We start from the raw sequence: 22,401 nt of genomic DNA, 5'->3' as shown, positions 1-22,401 counted from the left end.
TAGAGGCAGCTGGACTCGTCTTTTTCCTTCCCCCAGGTCTGATAGGCTTTGATAAAACCCAAGCAGAAGACATACACACAGCTAACAAGCATATGAAAAAATGCATCACTAATCATTAGAGAAATGGAAATCAAAACCACAATGAGGTACCATCTCACACCAGTCAGAAAGGCTATTATTAAAAAGTCAAAAAATAACAGATACTGGTGAGATGCAGAGAAAAGGGAATGCTCATGCACTGCAGGTGGGAATGTAGATTAGTTCAGCCATTGTGGACAGCAGTGTAGCGATTTCTCAAAGAACTCAAAGCAGAATTACCATTCAACCCAGCAGTCCCATTATTGGGTATATACCCAAAGAATTATAATCGTTCTACCATAAATACACATCCACATGTATGTTCATTGCAGCACTATTCACAGCAGCAAAGACATGGAGTCAACCTAAATGTCTATCAACAGTGAACTGGAAAAAGAAAATGTGGTACATATACATGATACATATACACATATAGCCATAAAAGAATGAGATCATGTCCTTTGCAGCAACATGGATGGAGCTAGAGGCCATTATCCTAAGTAAACTAAGACAGGAACAGAAAACCGAATACTGCGTGTTCTCACTTATAAGTGGGACCTAAACATTGAGAACACATGGATACAAAGAAGGGAACAAGAGACACTGGGACCTCCTTGAGGGTGGAGGATGGAAGGAGGGAAAGGATTGAAAAACTATCTATTGGGTACTGTGCATACACCTGGGGGATAAAATAGTCTGTATATCAAACCCCCATGAGATGCAGTTTACCTAATAACCTACACATTGTAGCCCTGAACCTAAAATAAAAGTTTAAGAAAAAAAGCAGATTATACTCTGATAAAATTGTTTCTCTTTATTACAGGCATTGTTAAAAACAGAATGCTCTGGCACATTTCAAAATGCTTACCTTTCTGGAAACACAAAGATATTTTTTCCCTAAGTATTCACTGCGAGAACATGGTTGAGTTCTTGAAAGGCGATACTCACAAAAGTGTAAGGGCTTCCCAGTGACTGGGATGCCTGGAGTTTTTAATCTCTCAGAATTAGCCATACTGAGTCAATTACAGTTTAGGTTTTCCAGCCCTCCTTCCTCTCCCCCATTGGTTTTCAGGAAGGTTTCTGCTAGTGGGTTTCTGTTCCCTTAAGTTGTGATTCTGTGTATTCACCTCTGTCTCCAGTTTTGAGTGTGATGCTTTGCCCTGTGACCTCACAGATTTAAGTGTTGTTTACTTTCAGTTTGTTCAGCCTTTTACATGTTGTTAAGATGGGGTGGCAACTTCTAAGTTTCTTCTAAGTTTCTTCATGCCTACCTGGAAACCAGAAGTCTTACTTACAATTTTGTTTTCAGCTTTTTTTCACCCAGTGTTTAGACTTTTTTCCATATCGTTGTCTCTGTAATTTTTTATTGGTTGCATAATTTTTGAGGTTGATATATAGTAACTTAAATTTCTTCTGATTGAAACAATTGGATTTATAACTTTCTAGAGGGTTTATCATTGATAATCCTGTTTGCATTTGTAGCTTTGTCTTTTTAATTCTTAGAGATTTATTTTAAAAAAAACTTTAAAAATCTCTTGTGGAATTTTTAGTGTTTTAAAAATATCTTCAGTAGTAATGTTTGTCTTTTGACAGAATGGATTTTAATTTCAGAAAACCCATTCAGAGCCAAGTATGGTCAATAACTTAGATATTATTTTAGTTTTAAAGAAGTTTTTGACTGTAAAATGTAGGACTCTTTTATGCAATTTATAATCTTATTCTGAAGACAGTTTCAGAGAAGAGTTCCTCAAATGTTTTCTTTATTTTTATTGGAATATGTATGCTCCATAAGGATTAAGATAATAACGTATTCATTTATTTTTTAAAAAATAAATTTTTCTCATTTTTTTGTTTTATAATTTTTAACTTTTACAACTTTTAATAGATATTATGTACATATTTATGGGCTACATTGTGATGTAGTACATATAAATGTTAGTGATCAGATCAGGATAATAACATGTCCACCATCTCAAGCATTTATCATTTCTTTGTGGGGAACATTCAGTTATCCATCAGTGCTGTAGAACACTAAGACTTATGCCACCTACCTAGCTGTAACTTTGTATTCGTTAACAAATTAATTTTTCTTTTTTTTAAAAAAAATCTCGTTTTATCTTCACCTCAGTGAAAGCAAAATGATCTGAGTAGGTTTTGTATTCTGTTCTGAAATATAAACAATTTAAGGCAATAGTTTAAAAAATTGAAGAATATTGCAGCTCATTCATTCACCAGTGTTAGTTGACCCACTATGTATAAGCTCAGTTTTCATGATATAAAATCATTTTTTATTTCCAGCCTCAGTCAAGAATTTTATTTTTTGTATAGTAACTGACAGTATTTGGCTACTCTTTGGGGAGATATTTCTAGTGAATTTTTAGTCATTGATGATATTGAAGCAGGAACGTTGGTCAAGATGTCATATGGGGAGTTTGGGAATTTTAGTCCACTGACTGTTGGAACCATTTCTGAAGGATCTAGAATTATAATGTCAGATAGGTTGTTTTGAAGCGAACATGGATACGTGGATAGCACTGGAAGAATAAGGTTGTAGTTAAGGAGTGAGACCCTAGCTGCAAATTCATCTCTTTTTTATTAGGTGGTTGGGAGCAGGAAATATTTTTCAGCTCTTTGATTACGTTGGCCTTGTTCTAGTAATATTTGGTATATAGTGTTAAGAGAAATTGAAATACCGATGAATTTTCTAATTTTTTGGAATACAGAATTCAGTCTTTAAGAATCTTTATGTCTTAGAGTTGGCATAGATTTATGCCAAGAGATAGGTTCTGAGAAAATTGTGTTTAAACATTTTGTTTTACTTTTTATTTTGAGAGTATTTTAATTAAATTTTAAAAATTTGACCTTCTTTCCAGTTTATAGAGAAGTTTCAAGAATAATATAATGAATTCTGTCTACTGTTCTCCATGATTCATTAAATGTTAACACTTAACAATATTTGCTTTCTGTTTTTTTTAACTCTTTCTCTATATCACTCCTCTGTCTGTCAGCCTCTGTTTCTCCTCACTATTATTTTCATTCTGAACCCTTTTAGAGTAAGTTGTAAATGTTATGCTTCTTTACTTCTGAGTACTTCAGTGTATGGTTTTTAAAAACGCAGACATTCTTTTATATAACCACAGCATTGTTATCAAAATCAGTTAGTTGTCATTGATACAGTACAGTAATCTGTTGACCTCATGCGTAATTTAATAATTGTCCGAATAATGTCCTTTGCAGTGAAGGAAAATCCCAAATAATGCATTGCCTTTACTTACCATGTCTCTTCAGTCTACTGCTGAGTCTTTTTGTTCTTCATGCCACTGACATTTTTAGAGTACAGGCCAGTTGTTTTGTCAATAATTCCTCAATTTGGGTATACTTGTTTCCTCGTGACATGATTCAGTTTCACATGTGGTTTTTTTAATGTCTTATTGTGGTAAAATATACATAACATAAATTTACCTTCTTAATAGTTTTTAAATGTGCATTACAGGTATATAGTTTAACTATGTCACATTGTTGTACAACAGGTCTCTAAAATTTTTACATATTGTAAAACTTAAACTGTGTATACCCATTGAACAACCTCCTGATACTCTCCAGCCTCTGGCAACCACCTTTCTACTTTTTGTTTTTAAGAATTTGACTACTATGGATACATCATATATGTGGAATCATGCAGTATTTTTGTCTCTTTGTGGCGGGCTTATTTCATTTAGCATAATGTCCTCAAGATTCATCCATGTTGTAAACAAGATTTCCTTTAAGACTGATAATAGTCTGTTGTGTGTATGTACCATCCTTTTTTTTACCAGTTAATTGGTCTATGGACATTTGGGTTGCTTCCACTTCTTAGCCATTGTGAATAATGCTGTAATGAACATGGATGTGCACACGTCTCTTCAAGGTCTTGTTTTCAGTTCTTTTGGATATATACCCAGAAGTGAGATTGCTGGATCATATGGTAGTTCGATTTTAAATTTTTTAGAAACGACTCTCCTGTTGTTCGTAAGGGCTGTACCATGGACAGTAGTACAGTAGTTACATTCTTACCAACAGTGCACAGTTCCACTTTCTCCAGATCCTTGCCAACATGTGTAATTTTCTGTTAGTTTTATAGTGACCATCCTAACAGGTGGGAGTTGATGTCTCATTGTGGTTTTGATTTGCAGTTTCCTGATGATTACTGATGTTGAGCATCTTTTTATGTGCCAGCCATTTGTATATCGTTGTTTTTTTTTTAATACTTAAAGAATTTTTTTTTCATACCTCAAAAGAGTTGAGTATGTATATCTTCTTTGAAGACCTGTCTCTTTAGATCCTTTGCCCATTTAAAAAATCTTTAAATTTTTGCTTTTGGGTTTTTGTTTTTGGGTTTATTTATTTAATTTATTTATTTTTGCATTTTTTGTTTTTGAGTTTTAGGAGTTCTTTATGTATTTGGATATTAATTGTTTATCCACTACATGGTTTGCAAATATTTTTCCCGTTCCATAAAGTTGCCTTTTCGGTCTGTTGATTGTTTCCTTTGCCCTGAAGAAGTTTTTTAGTTTGATGTAATGTCATTTATCTGTTTTTTCTTTGTTACCGATGCTTTAGTGTCATATCCAAGAAACCACTGTCAAATTCAATGTCATGAAGTCTTTCTTCCTATATTTTCTTCTAGGAGTTTTATAATTTTGTGTCTTACATTTAGGTGTTTAATCCATTTGAGGTTGATTTTTAAATATAAGGTAAGGATCCATCTTCATTCTTTTGCATGTGGATATTCAGTTTCCCCAGCTCATTTGTTGAAGAGACTGTCCTTTTCCCATTGTGTAGTCATGGTATCCTTGTCAATCATTTGACCATATATGTCAGGGTTTATTTCTGGGGTTTCTGTTCTGTTCCATTGGTTTATATGTCTGTCTTTATGCCAGTTCCATACTGTGTAAATCACTAGTTTCAAAATCCAAAGACTACTCTTTCAAATATTTCTGATGTCTTCTGTATACTGAGTTTATATCTTTGTCCATTCACTTCCTTGCTAACATTAAAACAACAACTCAGTTAAAAAATAAATACTGCTATTTAACTTTTCAAGATCCTTACCATGTAGTGGCCTGTGAAGATATGTTCACTTTCTGTGACATATTTATTATTTTATACCATTAGATGTTCTTAGTGGAATTTCTTTTTTTGTATATATAATGTTATTTTAACATTAGTTTTTACTGGTTAAGCTAGGGTGTTGCCTGAACACAGATGTGAGTAAAACTTCTTGCCTTCATTCTATGCTTGTTAAGAGTGAATGAGAAAGATAGTAGATTTGAACAGAAAATGTGGGAGGATCTCAAATTATACAGAGGGATCGCTGATCCAGAATATTTTTTAAAACCCAAAATTGTCTATAGATTCACAAAATAACACGATCTTGTTTTATTTAAAAAGATAATGCATTCAAATGATTTCAAAAGAAAAGTGTACAAAAATAAACTCACTCCTATACACTCTCCACTCCAACTATCCCTCCTTTATAAGTGAGCACTTTTATTAGTTCATGTGTTATTTTAGGGTTTCAAGCACACAGGAATTTGTATTCTTTTCTTTTGTCTTTTGAGACAGTCTCACTCATTTCATCACCTAGACTGGAGTGCAGTGGCATGCTCATGGCTCACTGCAGCCTCAGTGTTCTGCACTCAAGTGATCCTCCTGCCTGAGCCTTCCCAACAGCTGGCATCACAGGAGCTTACCATGTTGCTCAGGCTGATTTTGAACTCCTAGGTTCAAGCAGTCTCCCACCTCAGCCTCCCCAAATACTAGGATTACAGGCAGGAGCCACCACACCCTGCCAAGAAAGTGTATTTTTAAACCTTCTCTTATATCTGTATGCTTTTTAAAAAGCACCTTGCTTTTGTTTGTTTGGGTTTTTTTTTTTTTTTTTTTGCTTAAGAATATAGTCTCAAAATTATCCTATATTATGTACATATGTTCTCATTCTTTTTTTTTTTTAAATCACTGCATAGTAGTCCATTGTTTGGGTGTGCTCGTTTATTATCCAATTTCCTAGAAAAAGCAAACTTAGTGCTGGGCATGTAGCTCATACTTGTAATCCCAGCACTTTGGGAGGCCTAGACGTAAGGCCAGAAGTTCAAGACCAGACTGGGCAATATAGTGAGACCCCATCTACATAAACTAAAAAGTGAGCCAGGTGTGATGGTGTATGTCTGTAGTCCCAGCTATTTGGGTGGCTGAAATGGAAAGATCACTTGAGCCTAAGAGGTCGAGGTTACAGTGAGCCATGATCGTGCTACTGCACTGCAGCCTGGGTGGAGAAGTGAGGCCTTTTCTCTTTTTCCTTTTTTAAAAAAAGGCCAGACACGGTGGCTCATGCCTGTAATCCCAGCACTTTGGGAGGCCAAGGCAGGCAGATCATGAGGTCAAGAGATCGAGACCATCCTGGCTAACACGGTGAAACTCCATCTCTACTAAAAATACAAAAAATTAGCCGGATGTGGTGGCAGGCGCCTGTAGTCCTAGCTACTCGGGAGGCTGAGGCAGGAGAATGGCGTGAACCTAGAAGGCGGAGCTTGCAGTGAGCCGAGATCATGCCACTGCACTCCAGCCTGGGCCACAGAGCGAGACTCTGTCTCAAAAAAAAAAAAAAAAAAGCAAACTTGGATTGTTTTCTTTTTGTTATGTGTTGCAAATAGTTCGTGGTGAATAATGGATAACCATGAACAAATAGAATTTCCTAGAGGTGTGATGATACCTGTTACAGAAGTTGCCAAATCACTCTATAGGAGTTTTGTACCATTTTGTACTAGCTTGTACAAGAGTACTTGTTTTCCTACACCCTATCAAAAGACTGCTTTTAGTTTTGAAATTTTGCTAATCTGACAGGTGAAAAATTATATACCTCAGAGTAGTATTTTTTTAATAAGCCTTTTATTTTGGAAAATTTTTAGATTTACTGAAGAGTGCAAAGGTAGTATAGATAGTTCCTGTATCTATACCTCTCATCCAGTTTTAGTTTCCTTTAATGTAACATCTTGCATTACCTTTGTCAGAACTAGGAAATAATATTGGTACATTATTATTAACTAAACCCAGACTTTATTTGAATTTCTCTCAGGATCATTGTAGTTTAGATTTCATGTTAAGAATGAGGTTGGGTATCTTTTCATCTATTTAGGAGCCATTTGCATTTTTACCTTCTGAACTGTTACTGTCCTTCACCCAGTTTTCTATTTGGTTGTTATAAAGCAACAAGAGATGGAAAATCTGAAGAAAGAGAAAAAACTAATAAAATGCAGAGTTAGAGGGAGAATAAAAGGGTCATTATCTTTACACAACTGCCTTTTAAAATCATTAAAAATATATGTATATTCTTGTATCCCCTAGGTTCTGTCTAATATCATTAGGCTCTGTCCTCTCTGTAATTATGAAAATCCTTCCCTGAAAGATGTACAGTATCCAGTTACCCATTCTTACGGCCTGTGGTTCTCATAGTTGTCATCATTACCACTAATTTTGGCCAGTAATATTTGTTGTTTATATAAAATGTGAATTTTGCGAAGGAGGAAAGGAGTGTAGTTAGCTAGTCAGCAAAAAGACTAGGAATAATCTTGATTATGGCATGCACCTGGAGGTTTAAAAATATTAAATTAGTCAATACTTGGATTGCATTACCTTGTAGAATATGGCTTTGAACTTTTCTGCACTTCATTTTCTTGAGTTGTCAATTGATAGAGTTGGGAGTTGTGCATATGATCTGCAGCCAAGTTTTATAATTCTAGGAAGTCTGGAAGATTCGACGTGAAGAGTCCTAGGTGTCAGCATTCAGGATCTTTTAGTACATGTTTAAGCTGAGGTTGGAAGCTAGGTCAGAACTTTGGAGAGCTCCAAACAAGGAGGCTATGGTGCTTGGGTTGCTTCTGAACTTTTAGATACGTTTGCTTTTCATTAGCTATCTTTAAGATTATTGAAGCCTGAGAACCTTAAAGATTTCAGATGTTTTAAAGTTCAGTGTATTTCACAGTTACCACAAGTAAAGTTTATAATGTTTTAGAGCAAAGACTGTGGGTTTAGAGCAGTATTTCTCTAAACATGACCCAACATCACTTGGGAACATGTTAGAAATGCACATTAACAAGCCCCACCCCAAATCTACTGGATCAGAAACTGATGATCAGGCCCAGTACCCTATGTTTTAACAAACCCTTCAGATGATTCTGGTGAGTGCTAGAGTTTGAGAAACACTGGCTTACAGGTTTTCATGATACTCACATCAAGGAGGGGCATCTGAGTCTTTGTCAGATTCCATGATCTCCTTAGGATTGAGAGATATATAGGCTCTAAGGAAAATATGGTTTTATTTTAAATACTTCTTTGTTCATATGTCTACCTACTGAGAGCCCATTTTAGTATACTAGGATCCATTTAACTGAAAGATATACAACAGCACTATTGCTAGACTGGTAAACTATTCAATTCTGCTTTCTTTAAATCTAGATTTTATATATGTGCATACAACTTCATTGAACATATGGTCCTGCTTGAAAATTGATTTGTATCATATAGCTTTTATCCAGCTTCGTTTTTGATAATTTTTATCTCTTGCAGTTAAGGATATCCTCTCTGCTTTCCTGTCTTTGTTCCTGCTGCTCTCTTTAGAATACCCTTGCTTCTATTTTCTCTTTGCCATTTGGTATTAGTACCTAACCTAATTTGGAAGAGACACAGTTGTACATGTTGTACTTGAGGTACAGTCAGTGTTGGTTGTTACTGGATTCATTGGAGTAGTAAAAATAGTTTTGAAAAGTTATATAAGAAAGGAAATACAGAGTTGGAAGAGGAGGTAGACCAATGAGATTTTAAGTGAATGACACTTTTGCTGAGTGCTGTTGTTAATACTCAAAATAATCAAATAATCACCTTTAGAAACAAGGTGTGCTTGTGTTTCTGTCTTGTTTAGTTGCCTGCTATCAAGAGGTTTAGATATTGACAAATAATTTCCAGAAGTAAACATTTAGGATTTTTTTTTTTTTTTTTTTGAGGCAGAATTTCACTCTTGTCACCCAGGCTGGAGTGCAATGGCACAATCTCTGCCCACGACAACCTCTGCCTCCCGGGTTCCAGCCATTCTCCTGCCTCAGCCTCCCGAGTAGCTAGGATTACAGGTGGCCGCCACCACAGCCAGCTAATTTTTATATTTTTAGTAGAGACGGTTTACCACGTTGACGAGGCTGATCTCGAACTCCTTACTTCAGATGATCCACCTACCTTGGCCTCCCAAAGTGCTGGGATTACAGGCGTGAGCCACTGCGCCCGGCCAGAAATTTAAAGATATATGAAAGTAGGGGCTTTGTATAAAGATGGATATTGCTTCTCTTTACATTAAAAAAACCCCACCATTGATAATTCATAGATAAATGTTGGAAAGCTTAAATGTTTAAGTCTAACAAAAATAATCTTTTGATTTGTCTATATCTTTGCTCCCTTTGACAGCCCAAAGAATTTTTCCTTACTGCTATCATGATTAGAAAGGTTCAATTTAGCTTCTGTGTGGTATAGTGGGGAAAGTACTGAGCACATTGTTCATTTACTGATTGGTAAGATTTATAAACAGTATCTCATTTATTTACAAAAAGCTACCACAGAAAATTTGCAGTCTTTTGTAACAATTGATAAAAAAGCGTGAATGTCAGTACTACATGGAAGTTGTTCTGGCTCTTTTATGGTTTTTCCTCACCAAGGGGAGCTAGTATCAGAAAATAAAGTAAAATCTTCGTTGGGAAGGATCAAAGAGTTCTTTCAATTCTATTATTCTAAGAAAATTCAAAATGACTGCCTGTACCTAAGGGGTCCCTTTCCCAGAGAGGTGTACCCGCAGTCTTGCACAACTCTTATCTAATGACTGGTTGCATTTTCTCCTGACGCCCTCAAACAGTGCTCTATTGCACTGTTTGAGTCTGTTTGTCTCAGCACCCACAAGTCAGTGATTCCATTCTGTTATTTTTGTCTTTTTTTTTTTTTTTTTTTGAGATGTAGTCTCACTCTGTTGCCTAGACTGGAGTGCAGTGGCATGATCTCGGCTCACTGCAGCCTCTGCCTCCCAGGTTCAAGCGATTTTCCTGCCTCAGCCTCCCAAGTAACAGACTATAGGTGCGCGCTACCGTGCCCAGCTAATTTTTCTGTGTTTTGTGAAGACGGGATTTCACCATGTTTGCCAGGCTGATCTTGAACTCCTGACCTCAGGTGATCCGCCCACCTTGGCCTCCCAAAGTGCTGGGATTACAGGCATGAGCCACTGTGCCTGGCCATTTTTGTCTATTTTTAATATCCCTTGAAGTAGTAGCCAGCCACTCTGAATGGCTTATGTGGTCATCTAAAATAGTATTTATAGTTTGTTTGGACTCTGACAACAAAATGATAAGTTTTTTTATAAACCTGTGTCTTTGTATACAATTTTGCATATAAAGAATTTTTTTTAGGAATGTCTGTCATGTTATAGCAGACATATTTGTATTTTTCATAATAATATAAATCAAATTATAGTGGTCAATTCAAAATATAAGTGAATAGCTCTTGGTTTTTTTCAGTTAATAAAAAACAAGAAGCTAACTTCAGAGGCCCAGAAATAAATTACTGGCCAAATTCAGACTTGAACTTTTTAGAGCTAGTCAGTCCTTAAGGATGATTTTAATTTTTTAAAGAATAATAGATTTCTTGCTGTTATTCCCTAAGAGTATTCCAGTACCCTAAGAGTATTCCAAACAGTGTCTCTTGATAATATCACGTAAGATTGTTTTCTTTGTATGTGGATGATGAAGCTGGAGAGAGGGCCTAGAGAAGAAACCATACCACAAAGAGTGAAATTTTGAAAATTGTACTTCCGTAACAGCCTTTTCTTATCTTTGACATTCCCAGTTTCTCAGAAATACTTTATTTTTCCTAACTAACTTAAACTAGGGATTAGCAAATCGTTTTTGTGTAAAGGGCTAGTTAGTAAATATATTGAGTTCTGGGAGACCACAGTTGATCTCTATAACATATTCTTCTCCTTTTCTCCTCTTCCTTTTTATTATTACCTTTCTCTTTTCTTTCTCTCTGGCTTTGTTTTTTTGTTTTGTTTTGTTTTATTTTTTGATACAGGGTCTTACTCTGTCACTCAGGTGGGAGTGCAGTGGCGCCCTCATACCTCACCGCATCCTTAAGCTCCTGGGCTCCAGCAATCCTCCCACCTCAGCCTCCCAGGTAGCTGGTACTACAGGCTTACGCCACTGCCCCCAGCTGTTTTTTTGTGTTTTTTGTAGTGATGGAGTTTCACTATGTTGCCCAGGCTGGTCTTGAACTCCTGGACTCAAGCAGTCTTCCACCATAACCTCCCAAAGTCCTGGGATTACAGCCGTGAGCCACCGTGCCCTACCCTTTTTATTATTACTTTTAAAAGTGTCCATTAAAAATGTAAAACAGGTTTGTTTGTTTTGTTTTACATTTTCACAGCCTTACCAAAAACAAGCTGCAGGCCAGACTTGTCTTGCGGGCCATAGTTTGCCGTTCCTTGGGCTAGACTATTTTAACCAAAGAAATAATTGGAATCCACTGGAAAGTAGCTTAGAACCACTTTTCCAAGAAAATGGAAAATATACAGGAAAAGAAATCATTTGTGATATCACTTGTCTTTTACTTAACAAGTCTCCACGCCTGGTTGTTTATGACTTCTTTTTTGCTTTAAATTAGAATTTTATATATATGGACACACAGGATAATAGAAAAAATTATTCCTACATGTAACCATGGTTGGATACATGGTTATCCCCTGCCTCCTCCTTTTTTTTTTTTTAACTATGAATTAATTTGAAATGTTTCCCCCATTGAAGCCCTAGTAACTTTAAGTTTTATAAATCAAAAGCACATTGGGTATACATTAATCTTTAAAAAAAAAAAAGCCAGAGAAATAGATGTAGCAGCTCATACATGGAAAGTGTTAACCTTCAGAGAGGCAGAAAGAAGTACTTTTTTTGCAATACAATATTATTGTTTCCAGTTATTCATAGTTGAGACTTTAAATTATTTAAACTAAAAACCATGATTTCTGTATACACCAATTATTAAGAACATTAATATTAAAAAGACCTGTAAAATTGTGTAATACTTGACTTTCACTTCTGGCTATATTAGAGGATAGTTTGATCTACTAATAAGGTATAGTAATGAAGTTCAGTAATAATAATTGCTTGACTTTATTGAACACATACACTGTAGAGGGCAGTATAATATGCACAAATTATTTCATTTAATTTCTACAAGAATCCTACAAGATAGATGCATTTATTGCCCTTGTTTTGCAGCAACTAATCTGTTACCCATTTCTATTATTTTGTCATTTCAAGGAATGTTATATAAGTGAAATCTATAGTACGTATATAACCTTTTAGAATTGATTTCTTTTTTATTTTATTTTTTTACTCAGCCTAATTCCATTGAGATGATCCAAGTTGTTGCATGTGTCAGTAGTTTGATCTTATTTATTGCTGAGTATAATTTCATGTACTACAGTTTGTTTGATTTTTTTTATCATTGAGGGACATTTGAATTGTTTCTAATTTTTGGCTATTATGAATAAAGTTGCTATGAACATTTGTGTGCATATTTTTATGTAAACATAGTTTTCATTTCATAAATATTTTTTATAAATATATCTCAGTTTTCCTATTCTTATTGATGGACTTTTTTTGCTTATATGAATATAATGTTATGAATGGCCTTGTGTGTGTCATTCTTGTCCACATTTATGAGAGCTTTTCTAGGTAGGATGTGGGCCTAAAAGTAGAATTGCTGAGTTGTATAAAACGTACACGTTTAACTTTAGATACTGCAGAATTGTTCTTCAAACTGATACCAGTTTATATTTTCACCAGTAGTGTATGAGAGTTCTTGTTGTCTCATATTTTTATCAACACTTGTTACTGTGAAACTTTACAGTTTTTGTCAGTTTGATGGGTATGAATTGGTATTTGTGGATTTAAATTTGTCTCATCAATCACAAGTGAAGTTAAACATGTTTATGTAGATTATCTTTTCATATCTTGGGGTCCATTTTTCTCTGGGTCATTTTCTTACTGAATTTTTAAAGAGATTCTTTATATATTCTACATATTTAGCTTTTTAAAAATTTTATAGAAACATTTTAACATTCAGAAGTAAAAATAATAATAATGAACTGCCATGTACTACTGGCCAATATTGTTTCTCTATACTTATACCTTTTCTTCCACTGCCATGATTTTATAGCCATCCCAACATTATTTGATCTGGGGATGTTAAAGCAGAGTTACAATATTATCTAAAAGTATTATAGTAATACTATTAATATTTAATAATACTATTAGAATAATATCACATCACTCCTTAAAAGAAAAACGTCATTTTCTTAATTCATCAAATACTTAATCAGTGTGCATATTTCTTGACTGTCTTATAAGATAAATGATCTCATTTATCTTACTTTTTTTTTAACAGTTGATACTTTTGAATCGGGATCCAGAAAATTTCCATATGTTGTAGCTGGTTAGTCAGTCCCTTAAGATTCTTTTAATCAGGAATCAAGCATTTATCTTTCTTTTCTATGAACTATATTTCAGGATCTCTGAATAATTGAGAAAGAGGAAGATTCTCTTTATAGAAGTATTCCACCTAATGTAAATCAAGCAGGAATGATAAAAAATTACTATTTTGCAACCCCTAATGAGTTAATGAATCAAGGTAATTGTCATTTATGGTTGCTGACATCACAAAAGAAGAGAAACATTGAAAAATTATATACTTCCTGATGAAGATTGATTTTTTTTTAGTACTCTCCAGAAATGATTATGAGAATGTTTATTTTGTTTTAAAATCTTTATGGATCGTGGATTTGTACATTTGTATTACATTTCAATCCATTGAATTTATTATCCTTATTGCTGCTTTTGGCCAGTAGGAACCTATTCAGGTTTGCTCTTGAGGTTTTTTTGAAATGATAATATTATGCCAGAAAGCAAGAAAACTAAACTGTGTTAGAGTTACCTTACATGTTTTCCTGGCCCAGATCTGAAGTCAGTCATTTCCACAGGTGCTCTTGTTTCTTTTAGTGGGAAATTTTATTTGGAGACTGTAAGTTGGGTCCTTGGGGTATTCATTACTACTGGGTTGACCATGTCTCCAAGATTGGTTAGTGGACCTGACCTATGAAATATGCACTTAAAAAAACTTTGAGATAAAATACATCATGAATTTATATTACTACTTCTCTAATTCAAAACTAAAGGTTTTAACCTTCCACACCTTTTTCTACAGTTACTTTTTTTCCACACTTAATTTTTTTTTAATATCACTTCTCAAGGATATCTGCATAATCCCCATGTTTTGTCACAGTAGTCTCAGAATAATAATACCAACTCTTTCACCAACAATATAATTTTACCAAAAAAGTTTCAGAGCCGCACACAGTGGCTCGTGCCTATAGTTTCAGCACTTTGGGAGGCTGAGGCAGGCAGATCGCTTCAGCCCAGGAGTTCAAAAACAACCTGGGGAACGTGGTGAAACCCCATCTTTACCAAAAAAAAAAAAAAAAATTAGCCACACCTAGTGGCATGCATGTGTAGTCCTAGCTACTTGGGAAGCTGAAGTGGGGGAATGACTTGAGCCCAGGAGATCAAGGCTGCAGCCGAGATTGTGCCATTACACTCCAGCCTGGGCAACAGAGCAAGACCCTGTCTCAGGAAAGAAAGAAAACTAATTTCAGGGTTTTTCATGTGTTGATCGGTTGATTTTTGCTTTTATTTCTTAGGGTATTCCCGCTAGAAATGTACAGTCACTTGACTGTATCTTAAAGACACTTTCAGTAGAACCCGAATGACAATTGGCTTTACTTGTTCCATTTACTTTTTAATTTTAGGGATTTTTTTCAACACATTATTTCATTTTGTAATTATATAAAATATTTGCATGATACTAAAAGTTCTGTCTATCAAATTAAGAATATTCAAAGAGGTCTAGTTGTTACCTCTATCCCTGCCTCCCCACACAGCCTTATTCCTGGGTGGCTGACAGTATTTTTGTATTTATGGCTGAAGTGGGTGCTGGAGATGGAGGAGTGGGATGGCAGTGGTGGGAGATTCTATGGTTCCATGTGTAGACTTACACTACTCTCTTTCTCCTTTGGTATGGAGCTTTATAATTGCCCTCAGTGTGCCTGGTGCTTCAGAGTCCACAGGCTCTCTGAAGCAACCTTTGTAGGTCAAACCTTCAGTCTGATACTGTTTGGAAGGAAAAATAGTTGCATAGGTACACTGAATGAGGGAAAGAGTAGCTGTTGATTTCAGCCCTCTCAGGGGTGTCCAATCATTTGGCTTCCCTGAGTCACATTGGAAGAAGAAGAATTGCCTTGGGTTACACATAATATACACTAACAGTAATGATAGCTGATGAGCTTAAAAAAAAAAAAAAAGTGCAAAAAAATCTCATAATGTTTTAAGAAAGTTTACAAATCTGTGTTGGGCCACATTCAAAGCTGTCCTGGGCTGCATGTGGCCCATGGGCCATGGGCTGGAGAAGCCTGCTCTAAGTCTTTAGATGGGGCAGGGCAGGGGGTGGGAGTGGGTGCTGCTTCCTGTTGTCTGTCCCCTGCAGCCATTTTATATTTTAGCATTCTCTTGTCTGCTAATACATGGCATTTATAACTCTGAAAATTTAATTGATGGTTCTCCCTTTGTTTCTGTTATCCCTAAAGATTTATGCCATTTGAAAAAAAAAAACAAAAAAAAACTCCTTTGCTTTTGTTTTAATGGGGTTTTGAGATAAGTATGTGTTCATTTTGCTTTATTTAACCAGAAGCTGTCTCTGTGCTCACATTTCTGTTGGAGGAAATTTGGCCCAGGTACGCTTTAAACCCTGGCTGTTTGAGAGCCAGTTGCTCGTCTGTGATCCCACAGATATCCTGTGGATTGGAGTGTCACATATCAAACATGGCTGAGGAGGGTTTAGGGACAGGCACACACAGTGATTAACATCTATAAATACAGAGATGGGTTTACATAAAGAGTTCTAAATTCACAGAATTAAGTTAGAAAAATTATTAATGTGGTTTTTGTTGTTATAAAGTCTTAAATTTAAAGTACTTTTGATTGGTTTACATTCAGTGTGTTAGAGGGTACTTATGCTATATGTGCAGTTGCATCCTAGTTGTGTAAATAACCAGAGAAAAGAGGGTAAGTGACCTGAATTCTGAGTGTTGAGTGTGTATTGTCAAAAGGCCATATCATGGAGACTGAGTATAGAAAATAGAATGTTTTGGAGTTAGAATAAGTGTAGCCATTTATAAAAATAAATTAGTGAGTTTATAATTTGGAGGCTTTAGGAAGGCAAAAAATAACATTCCTTTGTGTTTTCTGCTTTGAAACTAATTGATAAATAGACATGGACATAAAATTTCAGCTTTATTACTAATAAAAGTGGTGTGGAAGGTGAGATATTTGGCCTTAATGGACATTCTATTAACCCCTGAATTAGACAAACATACTCTAACGCTGGTTGGTCACTGATAGAGCAGGTCTCCCCCTAATAGGAGCAGAGTCAGCCCCTGTACTTAACCATGTAGTGGAGGACTGACTAGAATGCCGCCTCTATGAAGGAAGGAAGAACCACTGGAGAACATGTACCCAGAAGCTGTTGAACTGATAGGTCCTTCTCCCAGGTTCACAGATCAGTTTCACTCCTTCCTTGGCTGAGGGGAAAATGAACGAGTGAAAAGAAGCTGAAAGTGTGCTTTCTAAACTTTTCCCTCCTGGAGATTTGAATGGAAATATGGAGAATAAATGTTTCCCCTAAATGTGTTATATGTAACAGGTATAATATAGCAGTCATATTCATACTCATAATAGTATTATAAAGTAATGGGCAGTAACTGGCCCATCATTGTGTGCCCCATTGAATTGCATGCTACTCATTTTATACCATGCTTGGTAAGCCCCCTTTAATCTGAAAATATCTTGCCATATTTTGGCCCCGGAAAATTTTCTCATATCATTTCTTCTCCCAGGTTTTCTGTATTTTCATTCCATTAAATAGCTGTGCTTATTAGATACTTAAATATGAACATGGCCAAGTATGAAGGAACTTTGAAAGGTACTTTTAATTAGAAGTAATATTTGCTTTACCAACTAATTTTAGACTAACTATATATATTTTGTAAGCTATAACCAGTCAGTGTGTGAATGCTTTATATATTCAAACAGCAGGTTATACCCACTTTCTTACCTACGCAGAAGCTGTTGCTCTTTTGCCAGAGAGCAACCAAATTTTCCTGAGCAGTGGTAGCTACCTGATGGCTACTGCAAGAACTTCTCATCTACTTTCCTTCCTACTTCCTTTCTTCTTCTAATAGTGGTCATGCACCCTCTTAAATTCCCTTATATTTTTTCTTTTCTCTTTTCCTTTCCTTTTCCTTTTCTTTCCTTTCCTTTCCTTTCCTTTTCTTCTTGGTTAACTTCACTACAGGAAGTCTTACATGTACACATAGACACATGCCCTTATTAGCTTATCAGTATCTTAATTCTGTTGCTCTAGTACATCAAGAAGTTGTCAAGTGTCCTGTCTGCCCCCATCCTTCTTTATGTTAAGGTGGGAGGTATTGTTTTATCTGTTTTGTTTGGTGGACTGACCTATGGAACTAACCCACTATTTGTAAAAGTGGTATTTTTAGCAGGAGAAAGCTATCTGGGTTTCAAAAAGTGAGGTGTCAATCAACTTAAAAAATATTCTGCTTGTAGTTTAAAAGAATTTCTTTTTATATTTATACATTTTAGAAATGCTATTTTTATTCAGTAGCTTTTAGTATGTCCTTTTTTTCTTTTTTTCTTTTTGTTTCTCTAAGTGCCATGTAGGGAGTATACAGGTATGACTAAAGTAATCACTGCTTTTAAAGAATTTATACCTCTCTTTGGTAGAGGAGATAATATAACCTGAGGTAAGGAGAGGTACAGACAAGCACCTGTACCTGGTTTAAAAGCAACAAAAATCTCCAAAATCTATAATGATTCTTACATGGGTTTTGAGTGAAAGAGAAATGGTAGTATAGAATACTTAGAGTGCCAGTGCAAGTCTTTGCCCTGGTTCTGATTTAACACATTGTCAGATCTCCTATCAATTCTCACTATTAATTTTTCTAAACTATTTCCCAGCTTTTCTTGTTCCTTCCCCTGCCTCACAAGCTGGGGTGCTGGCTTTTGTAAGAATAGAATAAGAAGATAGAGCAGATAGGAGGTGGAGGAACAAGAGGTGAGTAAGATTAGGTAGGTGTATAAAAGATGGTCATGCAAAATTTGTATATATAGCCTTGCCCTTGAACTTTTGAAAACTTCTGTTTAACTTATAAATTGAGTATATTGTGTTAACTCTGCTCCACACTTTCCTAAATCTGTCTCTAAAATGTCTCCTAGCTGTATCGACTACCTGATTTTATTGACTGTTTGTTGTTAGTATGTGGATTAAGGCAGATCATTGGACTGTCATTATGTGCGTTTGCAAATACAACATCCTTTGTGAAAGGAAGAGTAATTTTTAGTAATCTGTGTAGTTTATGAGCTCTGTATCATTCTGTCATTGACTTTGATGCAGATCAAATTGACTTTTTAAAAGCATGCTTTTGAATTATTGATTATCATGTAATAAAGACAAGGTTTTACATAAAAGATAAGAGAAAAATGCATTTTATTCTCAATAATATTTTAAATGAATCATACTTACAAAATAGTATTTGTCGTTAGTTCACCAATAGCTATAACTCCTCTGATTTAACTTTAGATTATATCACATACTTAAATACAATAACACTTAACAAATTTCAGAATGTGAGATTTATTGGGAGATAAAACACTGCCTACCACATAGAATGGTTGTGACAGTTAATTTAGTATGTTTAAAGCACTTTGAGTACTACCTTGCCCATAGTAAGTGCTATATAAGTTTATAAGTGTTAGCTAACATTTATTTTTGTTTTTATTATTGTTATCTAGTGGTAAAAATTTCTTAAGTGATGAAGTCTAGATTTTTGAGATGTAGCCATTGACCGATTATAAAGCAAATGCCTTTAGATATTTTAACTCCATCAGTACGGTCTGTAGTAGGAGGCTGATTTTACTAAAATTATATAATTATATACATCTGTTCCTATTCCTTTGTTAGTACCTTTAAGAATGTAATGCTGAATCTGAGAATGCCAGGACATTTCACGTGGTATGAATGTAGGATACTCATTTACACATCGCTGCACAGACAGCCTCTGTATAACCAATCTGTTGGTTATTGATATCTCTTTTACTGCCTTACTTTAAATCTTGTCATGTAATTTCAACACATAATTTGTGGCACTTTAGTTTTTTTACCCTTTATGGTTTAATAACTTATACGTGTACATGCTTAAAATGTCAAACAATACAAATGGGAACAAAGAGAATTCTTTCACCATCCTTGAACCCTCCTTTTGTAGTCCCCTTATCCAGAAATAGAGATTACTAGTTTTAAGTATTCTTTCAAAAATATCCTGTGCATTTACAAACATGTGTATATATATCCATCCTTGTCCTTTTTAAAACACATATATTAGTGCACTATATATACTATTCCACCCCTTAGCTTTTTTCATTTAATATTAATGAAGATCAGTTTCATTCTATGTCAGTATACATGGGTCAGTGTCTTTCTTAGAGCTTCAGTCTATATAGTCCATGTATGTGTAAACTATCATTTATCTAATCCTACACATATTGTTTGTTTTGTATTTTTTACTTCTTGCAATGTCATAACTAATACCCTGTGTATATATCTTTTGTTTCTGTGTACGTTTATATGTAAGATGAATCCTAGAAATAGAATCGCCAAGTTCAATAGGATATATTTTTAATGAAACTAAATACCAGTTTATAATTGCCTACACACATGGTTTGAGAGGGCTTTCTTCCGCTATTCTTTCTACAGTAGCGTATTATCAAGTTTTAGATCTTTGTCTGCTGAGTGAAACCTATTGTCTTATTATTGTATATTTATCTATCACTGAAGTTAAACTTTTTTTATGTTTAAAAGTCATTGACATTTATTCTTAGCTGGACGTGGTGGCTCATGCCTATAATTCCAGCACTTTGGAAGGCTGAGGCAGACAGATCACTTGAGCCCAGGAGTTCCAGACAAGCCTGGGCAACATGGGGAAACCCCATCCCTACCAAAAATGCAAAATTAGCTGGGTGTGGTTGTGTTCACCTGTAGTCCCAACTTTGCTCGGGAGACTGAGGTGGGATAATTGCTTGAGCCCAGGAGACAGAGATTGCAGTGAGCAAGATTGTGCCATTGCACTATAGCCTGGGCAACAGACAGAATGAGACCTTGCCTCAAAAAAAAAAGAAAAAAGTAATTGATATTTATTCTCCACTAAAATACCAATTCACATCATTTGCCAGTATTTGCTGAGTTACTAGTTTTTTTCTAATTTGCAAGAAATCTTTAAGAACATCAGCCTTTTGTTTATATAGTACATTTTTTTCTTTTTGTTCTTTGTCTTCTGATTTTTTTCTAAGTAGAAATTTTAAAATTTTATATAGTCAAATCAGTCTATTTTTAATCAGTGTTACGGCTTCTGAGTTGCTACCCATACTACATTCCCACCCTGTATTTTCTTCTAGTATTTTTATGTGTTTTACTTTTTACCATAAAATTTTGTTGAATACATGTCACTTACTGGTATTAGAAGTAGGGTAGGAATTCAGCTTAATTTTTTTAAGATAACTAGTCTGTTATGCCAACACCTTTTTTTCCCCATTAGATACCTGTTTTATCCTCAGTAATTTGAAACATCATTTCCATTATACTCTTTGTTCTTGAGCTTATTTCTCAATTCTTAATTTTGGCGAAGTTTCTCATTATGCTACCAGACTACCATGTCAACATATACATGTCATCTTTTTTATAGTGGCTGTTTTATATTGTTATATATTTTCAAAATAAGATATTTCTTAGCATTTTTACTGTTTAAATTTTAAATCATATATAAAGCAAAATTTTGTTTTTTCTTCCACTATGCAGTAAGTCTCTGAAATTAATTTTAGATACCTGCTCCTGAGCTCCCCTTTAGTCAGTGTACTATAATTTAGAAGCAGTCTGTAGTCAAATATGATGAACACTGTATAATTTCATAATTTCTCCTGAGTTTAAAGAATTTTTCTTTCTTTTCTAGCTTTTAATCTAGACAACGAGCAACCAGATTATGATATGGATTCAGAAGATGAGACTTTATTAAATAGACTTAACAGAAAGATGGAAATTAAGCCTTTGCAATTTGAAATTATGATTGACAGACTTGAAAAAGCCAGTTCTAATCAGGTACTGTACCATGTAAAGATGTCTCTTATCTTCTAGTTAACCCAGTTTGCACCTTTATTTTGCTTTTTTTTTTAAGACCTGAATGTGTTACATTTTACTGTTTCTTGGATTTCTTTTCCTGACATCCTGGAATTTCTGTTTACAATGTTCCTTGAATAGAGTATTTAAGCACAATTTCCTTGAATAAGAGTATGAAGAGTACTGTTCTGTTTTCCTGTTTGGATGAAAATAATGCTAGTTACAATGTTACAATATTTTCTTGATCCTTTCCATATGACTAGTATTGCTGCTTCCATAACTAAATTTGCTTGCTTGGATCTCTAAGGCAGTCATCTTATGTCAAATCTTGCTCACATGTTAAGGTACTCATCATTTTAAATGGATTTTAATTTTAATTACTTGTACATTATTTCAGTTTTTCAGTGAGGGAAAAATTATTTTCAAAAGAATATTCTTTAGTGAGGTATTTTATATATGGCACAGGTAACTTAAAATGGTACTGGCTTTCTAGAAAGCAGTTAAGCAGTGTAAGTCAGGAGCCTAAAAATGTTTATACACTTTGATTTAATAATCTCATCTCTCGGAATTGTTCACAAGAAAAATGATTAGAAAAAATGCCAGTGATTTTTGAGCAAGAATGTTCAGAATAAATAAGATGTCTCTGGGGTAGACTATAACACAGCCATTAAAAATCATGATTTTGAAGGAATTGTTCACAAGAAAAATAATTAGAAAAAATGCCAGTGATTTTTGAGCAAGAATGTTCAGAATAAATAAGATGTCTCTGGGGTAGACTATAACACAGCCATTAAAAATCATGATTTTGAAGGATGTCTAGTGCCGTAGGAAATTGTACATTATATAATATCAGATTTAGAAAACAGGATACAGAACTCTTTATGTGGAAAACTTTGAGGTTTGTTTAAA

At 34.8% G+C, this 22,401-nt stretch overlaps 1 protein-coding gene across 3 annotated transcripts in view; it reads left to right on the top strand.

Moving 5' to 3' along the window:
- Positions 1-22,401, top strand: part of EPC2 (enhancer of polycomb homolog 2) — a 146,388-nt gene that overhangs the window by 79,357 nt on the left and 44,630 nt on the right. For 2 of the 3 annotated variants that reach the window (XM_033231563.1, XM_033231562.1), the window contains exon 3: positions 21,329-21,474. In XM_033231563.1, the coding sequence (XP_033087454.1) occupies positions 21,329-21,474 (146 nt within the window). Of the gene's footprint in view, positions 1-18,362; positions 18,382-21,328; positions 21,475-22,401 lie in introns of those variants that run through there. The other variant, XM_033231564.1, reaches the window with a different exon arrangement.

The sequence above is a fragment of the Trachypithecus francoisi genome, unplaced genomic scaffold (genome assembly GCF_009764315.1).
Source record: "Trachypithecus francoisi isolate TF-2019V2 unplaced genomic scaffold, Tfra_2.0 Lachesis_group13, whole genome shotgun sequence".
Lineage (NCBI taxonomy): Eukaryota > Metazoa > Chordata > Mammalia > Primates > Cercopithecidae > Trachypithecus > Trachypithecus francoisi.
Note: the sequence above shows the minus strand (reverse complement) of the source record. Positions and strands in the feature narration are given on the sequence as shown.